General features: G+C 29.3%; 1 protein-coding gene across 4 annotated transcripts in view; it reads right to left on the bottom strand.

The window, feature by feature from the left end:
- Window positions 1–206: 206 nt before the first annotated feature.
- LOC118193645 (solute carrier organic anion transporter family member 4A1-like) overlaps window positions 207–9294 on the bottom strand; it is a 126343-nt gene continuing 117255 nt past the window's right edge. For all 4 annotated transcript variants that reach the window (XM_035364763.2, XM_035364761.2, XM_035364764.2 and 1 more), the window contains exons 10-11: window positions 3988–4052; window positions 207–1782 (exon numbers count right to left, since the gene is read on the bottom strand). In XM_035364763.2, coding sequence (XP_035220654.1) covers window positions 1391–1782; window positions 3988–4052 — 457 coding nt within the window. In that variant the 3' untranslated portion in view covers window positions 207–1390. The remainder of the gene's footprint in view (window positions 1783–3987; window positions 4053–9294) is intronic.

Raw genomic sequence — 9294 nt, 5'->3', positions numbered from 1 at the left:
CTACTCGATTTAATCTTTTTAAAAATTCATACAAAAATAATTCTAAAATTCAGCTTTGTTCGGAAGACAAGGAAAATTATCTTCATCAGAATAAATGGACTGCCTCTAGCAGATAACAAGCTATAACTTACTGTAACTACAAAGAGCAATTCAAAGAGAATATAAAATCATGTCTGTATAGTCTTTATAATTAAAAAGCCACTGCAAAGAGTATTTTATCTTTATTGTACATATAAATCTCATTGTATCTCACAATAATGATAAATAACTACAAAATAAACATTATACCATCATATCACAACCTTTGGCAGAATGAAAGTGTTATTAAATCTCAAACACAAAATGTGAATATAATTTATACAAAACATTTTATCTAAATGCAGAATGAGTGAAAAAAATCAGATTAAAAAACATAACACAAATGAAAAAATGCAATAAAAATTATAATTTTTTTATAATTAATAAACTTAAAATTAAGTAATTAAGCTTTAATACAAAATTGCAAAAATTTTCAAATGCTGGTACTTTTTCCCCCAGTTTGAGTTAAGGGAAATTTCCTGCAGTATTATTTAGTATCAAATTTGGTTGATTTATTTTTGAGGTTTTAAAATAAATTTATAAAATATTTCTAAAACTAGCAATATATCAGATTTCTGTTCAGAATATTATAAATAATGCATGTGATGTAAACAAGATCTCCTAATGTCAATATATACATTTGGATATGTTAATTCCTACCCAAATCAGTATGCATTTTCATTTAGTTTAAAATTACTATTCTTTCAAAAGTAATTTCTCTTTAGCCTTACAATATAACTTTTTTAAAATAAATTATTTATAGTTAGCACATTACTTATTTAATAAAGTTTTGATAATAGGCTGCCATTTAAAAATTTCAAGTAACAGGTACATATTTAATTAATTTGAAACAATTTTTATAGTATTCAATCTTGATTGGACGGGATGTACTGAAAATTAAGTAAAGAAAGCTAGTAACATTAAACTCTGTAATATTAACATTAATAGGACTCTAAATATCAGATCTCAACAAATAAAGTGACATTCATCACTTAGTGTCTATTTCAAGTCAAGACATTTTAATCCTACTCGCACTAACATTATAATATATATTTTGTACCTTGTGTCATTCTTCAATAGTTTATCTGTATCACATAATATTTTAAAACCTATATTTACAACATATATTATATTATGTGATATGAACATCAGATCTAAAAGTTACATAATAAACATTATCACATAAAACATTTACTGTACAAATAAATTACAATAAATAATTGCAATTACAATTAAATACATTTGGCCTTCACAGAAATTAAACATATTTCCATTTTGAAAACATTACAGTGAATTTTTTAAAACCCAATGCTCACAGCACACTACTAGTATTTGCTTCACAAGATGTAAAAGCATCATTTTGATACGGAACAAATTTAATTCCAACACAAAGCTCATCTTGTGGACAATTACCATCAGATTTTGAAATGGACTGAACTCCATTATCCCCTGAAGATGGCTCATAAAGCGATTGGTTTCGAACATAAGTTGGACTTGCGTCTGGAGGATGATAGGTATACCATGCAATGAAGAAAAATATGCAAGACAGAAATTTCACCAGGCAAACAATTGTCAGAATATTTGTACTCATAACTTCATTATTATAGAAAAGGCAAGATCCTTTCTGCTCATCACATGAATCTTGCCACAAGATACAACTCTTATCAATCAGCCAACCAAACAAAACTGGAGCAGGTATAGTCCCTGTAATTTAAACATCTTTTAATAAAAATTTTAATTATATTATAAAAATCCAACTGAAGCAGCTTAAATATAATTGAACAAATGAAAACCTTCTAAAGTTTCTGATTTATCAGATGCAAAAAAAAATCTCCATAACAGATACACCCATGAAATGTTACATATTTTCAGCAAATTTATATACACATTTATTCATATATCTGAGTAATTTTGATTTAAAGTTTCAAATGAACTACATACGGAAGCCATGCAAGATAGATTGATCTAGAAATGATGCTAACCAGAAAAGATATGATTTTTAGAATAGTAAGAGAGATTTAAGTTACACTGGTAATTTAAATTACAGTTTATCTTTTACATATTTTTTATTTTTCTTATATATTGGAGCAGCCAATATGATATCTTGGATAATCAAAAACGGACAAGGATTTTGTCTAGAAATGGTAAACCTGGGTGGTAAACTACTGGTGCTTTTAGATACTTCAGGGAAACTTGAGGTTGGAAATATTTTCCTGGCTAAAGTAATCCAAATCTGAAGAGAAGTGATATTGAGCAGCTAGCAACATATGCTGCTGCTCAGGTAATCCTTGAGTGAGGGACTCGAATAAAATATGATCAATTATTTTCAATGCAGAGCCTATTTTAACTTTTGGAAATACTGATAAAAATTCATTAAATTTATTATAAGTTACAGAAACAAAAATCATTAAAAGTAGCACATTCTAGACTGGAAAAATATACGAGAAATTTTTCTTTCAAAACATTCCACTTACCTATTTCAACACACTCACAAATAAAAAATATTAATGCTTCTCCTTTCAAACAACTGGGGAAAATTACCAATTTTATTTTTCAAAAAGATTTTCGATAATACATTGTCTTTCAGAAATTGTTAAATATTTTCCGATGGGAAACTGTTTGGGTCCATCAAAAATGGGATATGTAAATTTACTTTTGCCCACAGAAACAACTTCAGGCACAATTTTATCAGATTTCTTATCTTGAGACATTGCAGCAGTTTTGGATCTTGTCTCCATTAACACTTTTGACAAAAGTAATAAATTACCAATGAAACAGAAAAACAACATTAAAATAATATAAATAAGTTACGGAATCTAAATGTTACTTACTTCATCGTAATAAAAAACGTTTAGTATGGATTATTACCACAATAACATTACATAAACTGACAAAATTTGTAAATTAATATAATTAATTTTTGGGAACATTTTACTACATTTAGATGCAAAATTTTAAATCTGTTGCACAGTTCTCCTTTTAGCACCTCTTAAAAAATGTGATTTAATTTAGCTGATAAAATAGCTGAAGAGTAATAAAGATTAACATGAAGATTAAACTTTCCCACATTTTGAAAACGGAAGTAGACAAAATATTAGCCTAAGGACCTTGAACCACTTGTCAATACATAATGCTGAATGATTTTCTTTTTACTTATACCTTAAATGGTCACTAGGTGTAACACAGAGGTATGTTCTAAAAGCACTAGAAAGCCACAGCATAATATTTTTTCATTCCTGTTCTTCCTTGATATTGCTTTTGAAGAACACAGAATTTCAGTTAGACAATTTAGCACTTGTCAACAATTTCGTAGGACAATATTTAATTTTTCACAAGGTAGGATCCCATCTGACATTCTGTAATAAAAAAGGGACTTTGCAATATTGATGGTGCAGAAAGTTGAATTCGTAATAAGGAGCAAGAATTTTGACAGCATAGAATACTGAGATGCCGATCCACAGTTAATAAGAAATTGGCAGCTGAGGCATATTAAATTTTCATTTTACTTCAGTAAACATGTTACAGCCACAAAAAACTTGGCACATTATTTCTGCCTACTTTAAAATGTTTACATTTCTGATAACTTTGCAGTAAGAAGGAATAATCCACCTGGGGCGAAGAGTAACAAGCTATTGCGTTATGTTCAGGATGAAATCTTAATTCAGAATGAGTTTCTTTTATTGGATAATTAATACTGCTGTAAAATTATTATTGGCTGTTTTAGTTCCATTTACATCATCAGAATTATGTATGTCATAAGACATGGATAAGTCTCAAATGATGGCAGTTCAAAAAAGGGATTACTATTTTTAGAATAGATGAGGGAAATTACTTTACACTGCTAATTTAATACAATTTATTTTTTACATATTCTTTATTTTTCTTACACATATATATACACATACATACCAAGAAGTCTGACAGCCATCCATTGAATCCCTAAACCAAAAGACTTCTGCGTTTCAGCAACACATCTACAGAAATAGAAAAAGTTTATTTTCAGTATAAACAAAACTGAAAGGATTAATTTCAAAATATTACAGATTCATTATACAAACTTTTTTTCCAAAATAAACTATTTTAAAACGGTTTACAGGTCATTTTATACAAAATTATTATCTTGTATAAAATGACCAATACAGTCAAAAGTCTTTAATCCGGACGTCCATAATCTGGAATGATCTATAATCCGGACCTCAAAGCTACAAACTTTCTGCGCATGTGTAGCATTTACGCAAGCACATAATACCTTTATGCATATGCGTTTAATGTATAATGAATTGTATAAGCTAAGCTAAAATTATCTATTTCAGTTAATGTTGCAAATTCCATTATTGGATTGTTCCTTAATCTTCTAACTGGATCCCGCTTATTATTTTTTGCAGATTATTAGAGCAATTTTATAAAAGTAAGCTTGAACTTTCGATTATGTCAAAAAGAATTTCCGATTCTGGAGCTACCAAAGGATCTACAAAGCAAAAGCATGTTTCGATGTCCATCAAACAAAAAGTGGAATTGCTGCCAAAAATGGATAAAGGTATATCCTTCGTTTCTCTAACCATTCCGAAAGGGGGGGGACGTCATGGCGTGCAATGAACTGGAAATTGATCTGTCAGCACTATCCTTATCTTCAGGGCAGATGTTTTTATTTTATTTGGTTTATAATTCCTTACTAAATGTAGTATTCATCTCGATGTACTCCATCTTTGATATGATTTAAATCTAATTCCTCGGCATTATAAATATCACAAATACACAAATAGTTTTCTGGTTGCAATTTTCTAATTTCGACTATGCGTAATGTATGCTTTACGCATGTGCGCGTTGAAAGAAATGTTTATAAAGTAAACAAATAAATATTAAGCTTTTTTTTTGCAAATTTTGATGCCCTTAGATCATAATTGCTCTTTATTTCATAAATTAAGAGCAATTATTTTTAATTTTATAATTTCTGCATGCCATCTTACCAGATTTAAACTGATGATCTATAATCCGGAATCCCCCGAAGTCCCGACGAGTCAGGATTAAAGACTTTTGACTGTATATGGTTTCCTGGTTCTGAGATTAAATTACATAGGCACTAACTTCTAGGGTGCTAAATAATCATTCAAGACTCAGAAACATAAAATTTATTCTTTTGTAAATTATGACTAATTTTAATCTAAAGATACATATTTGTTCTATTCACCAGCAACTTTACAACACATTAGTTAAAATTTGTTAACTAATGTGTTGTAAAGTTAAAAGTACTAGGAATTTTATTTAGAATAAAAGATCTTAAAATTTAAATTTAACTCATAAAAAAAGTTTTATGGTTGATTAATCGTAGTAAAGAGTGACTGATTAGAAGGAGGATACTTTTATGAAGAACATTTTCCAGGAAATTGATATAATATGCACAATGAAAATAGTAACAAAATACTATGCAGCAGGCCTTTCAAACACAAGGCCTAAACCAGAATTAAATATTAATGTTTTACAGCTTAGGCCACAAATTTATAATTGCTTTCCAGCAAAATGATTTTGGGACTAGTCAAAAATTAACAAAGCATTATGCGTATAAAAGAACATTATCCGACAAAAATAGAATTTATTTCTCCTTATAGGATTTATTTCTGTTATATGCCTTTAAGAAGTTTTTAAACATCTTGAAAACAAGATTTCTGATGAATCAAAACATTACACTATCTACATATATGACTATAATATTGTGATATATAAGATAATAAAATATATGTCATTCACTTGATTTGAAAGAACTATTTTATGAATTGAGTTCAAGTCATGATCACATTTTTCACAAGCACTGGCACAAGGCTGAATCTCAAAAGAACAAAGTTTACTTGGGATGTTTTATGAACTACCATGAATATTAAATAGTTACAAATAAGGAAATGAAAATTAATTTGTTGACATCATTCTAGTAAGCAGAAAGGGAAACAGAACATAGAACAATGCAATTTAAATTAGAAACAGCAAAAGTTTCTTCCGTTTGATTGAATAAATATGTCAGTAAGAGCATTAGGCATGTTAATAGTAATAAAAATTGGATTTGATTTATCAATTATAACAATACAAGGGCTAAAGGGATTGAATTATTTAGATTATGGCAAAGAACATGAGAGCTATCCTTCCTAAAAGATTATTTTGTGGTCTAAGTCAAACAATGAGTGTTCAACGATTTTACTGCCAGGTCACTTTTGGGCAGTTGACCAAGGAAAGAGATGTCTTCATGGAGAACTTCCATAGTTAGGTTAATTGATTAAGGCAAAGCAAACTTAGAGGATATCTGCCTATGGGAAGGGTTGCATCTATGGAGGAATTTTTATGAAAAACTGGCTTGTATCTACATTACACATGGGAAAACCACAAAAAACAAACATGCAGTAAGTCCATTTGCTGGTATTCGATCCCAGGTTGAAATAATGGTGTTCAGCAATGTTACTGTAAGCCACTAATGGGGAGACTTCCCAAGGGAAACTGACATGTATTTATATTATCATGGGAAAAATTTCATATAGCCAACTTATTCAGTAGCCAGGGACAAAGCTAAGACAAATCATGTTTTATAGTTTTAATACGAATAATCTGTGTTTGAATTTTTGCTATTAATTTGAGTTAATGCTTAATGAAAATAATTTTTATTCCCCACCGTTTTTACCAACTGAAGAATTTAGTTGTTCAAATTGCAAGAATGAATCTTGCTATAAATTTTATTAGTGCTTATTTTTTCAAATTATCATGCAGCAGGAGCCTGAAGGCTCGCTGAATAAGAGTAGTACTTAGGAAGTCTGACACTAGAAAAACTAGCTACATAGATGAAACTCAGCATTTCCCAAACATCAATTTCTTGAAGATTTCTTTAAAACTTTACTGCAATTTCTAAAACTTCTGAGATGTGACCTGTCACAGTTCCAATATTTTTGTGCATCTCTGTTTGCTGTTTGCAGTGAATGAAGTTGGGATACAGGTTATTGGAAATTTTATACGCCATAGTTTAAAAGCTTCCTTCTTCGGAAGCTTTTAAATGCTTCCTAAGAAGTTTAAATGCTTTCTAAGAAATCATAATGTTTGATGATTGTGCCTTTCAGTCACAATGCCTTTAGTTTTACATGGCTACTGCTTTACAGTAAAATAAAGATACCATTAATGCCGAAAATTGCTTCAAATGAGAAATACTAGATAGCCAACATAAGAATACTGCATAATTAGATAATATTTCTCATTAACAATATTTGTTAAAAAAGCCCTATTAAAATCACAGTCTACTAAAATTTCACAGTTTAAAATACATGTAATTTATAACATTGATTCTTAAACGATATTAGGATAATTACACATTAAAAGCCACAAAACATAACACTCAATATTTATGCGAGTCTTTTAATCTCAAGTGTTCCCAGACATTTTGGCTAGTTTATATTGATTTCCTTCTCTTTATGCATCTTTTCTAATTAGAGCTTTGTATCAATATGCAAACCAATGCTCTCGCTAGTTTCTGCATGCTTTGTCTTCTAACTTGTCAACCTCCCACAGTGTACCTATAAAAGTTTACTTGATCTGGTAAAAGTTAAATAGTCCAACCCCCCCCCCAACAGGCGTGAAGCAAATTATCTCTATATCTGAAAGTAAGTACAAAGTCAGACAAAGGCTTAAATAAGCCTCTTATTTAAAAACAATTTAGAACATAAAAGCACGTTCTGATGCTAACTAAATCAAGTACCGTTTATTGTGATGTAATTAAACAAGAGCACTCAAATTCAAACTAAAAATGTGGACTAGTGGTCAAGGAATATATAATTTAAGCTGGCTCAGTAACTCTATCCTCATAAAAAATTCAAATGTCGGCATTGATACAAAGATGAATAATTACAAATAATCAGAGCTGGCAGGAACTAAAGTAGTGAGCAAACGGAGGTCAAAAACACTCTGTTTTACACTCCAAAAACCTCAGCTTAAAAACTTTATAAGTGATTTGCAATCTAGTCAGGAAATAGAAATGGGAAATTATAGTAAAGGCTGAAGTTATAAACAACTTGGTAATTTACATAATAATAACTGTACATATCTTTGAAGAATAATTTACTTTCTCTTTATGTATTCAGTTTCTCTCTTCAACATGTTTCCTTTTCATTTTAGAATTTTTGTATTTAATTAAAAATTTCTGTTATTCTAAAAAAACTAATTGCATTTATAATGTATAGAAAAAGGTGATAATTTTATTTCTTTAGTAATATGAACATTCAGAAGAAATATAAAATATATATATATGGTAAGGGCTGTTTACAGGGCTGATGTAGCAGAATTTTTAAAATTTACTTACACACTAAGCAACAAAATCTACAAATGGCAAAATTTTAAGAACTCACAGCAAGCATTGAAAGCAGAATTTAGAAAGGCACTAAGCAGGAGGATTTAGGATTCGCAGAGATTGTGTCAGGTGAGAAAATGCCAAGTACCAGCCCTGTGTATGATGCATTAAGACACATTATATTAATTTTTTAAATTGTCATTTTCAATTTCTTTATGAATAAAAAAAATTCTTTTTATAATGCCTGTCCATGTGATAAGATTAGAAGCATTTTTGATATTTTCTATGCTTGTGTCATGAAAAAAAGGAAAATAAAGGGAAGATAAACATGTAAGATTCTAGTATCAGAAGTAAAATATTCAAATATTATATTTTCATTGTTCTTCCAGATGTTACCAAACAGTGAGAAATTCATTGCAAACTTTCTGTAAAATACATCCATAATATGTTAATACCATGGAGACATTTTTCATTTTGTCACATTTTTCTGTAATCTTCTAGAATCGTGAGTCTATAAATCTTGCTTTTAGATCCTTCTAAACTTTCCAAGCTGCAATGTCTAAAATCCTAAAAAATTACCCCTACCAATTCTGCAACACCAAAAAGCGAGAAATATTTTGGAAAAAAAATCAGAGGGAAAAAATGTAAAATTAATTTTATACAGAAAACTGATGCATATTCTGAATATGTTGAGACAATTACAAGGGTAAAACTCTTAACATTAAAAAATTAAAAGGCATTTTTAATTAATTACATAGCTATTTTGCTATGAAATGTTTCATTAATTGTGCTTTATAACATCATACCTCGTTTGTTTTCCAGATTCAAAATATTGTATAGTTAGTGGCAAAAATGGAACTTTATAATATGACAGCGAAAAATTAAAATATTCTATTTTAAGGATT

Source organism: Stegodyphus dumicola, chromosome 12 (genome assembly GCF_044657685.1).
Source record: "Stegodyphus dumicola isolate Sdum_Otavi_A_Nest chromosome 12, ASM4465768v1".
In the NCBI taxonomy this organism is placed as follows: Eukaryota; Metazoa; Arthropoda; class Arachnida; order Araneae; family Eresidae; genus Stegodyphus; species Stegodyphus dumicola.
Note: the sequence above shows the minus strand (reverse complement) of the source record. Positions and strands in the feature narration are given on the sequence as shown.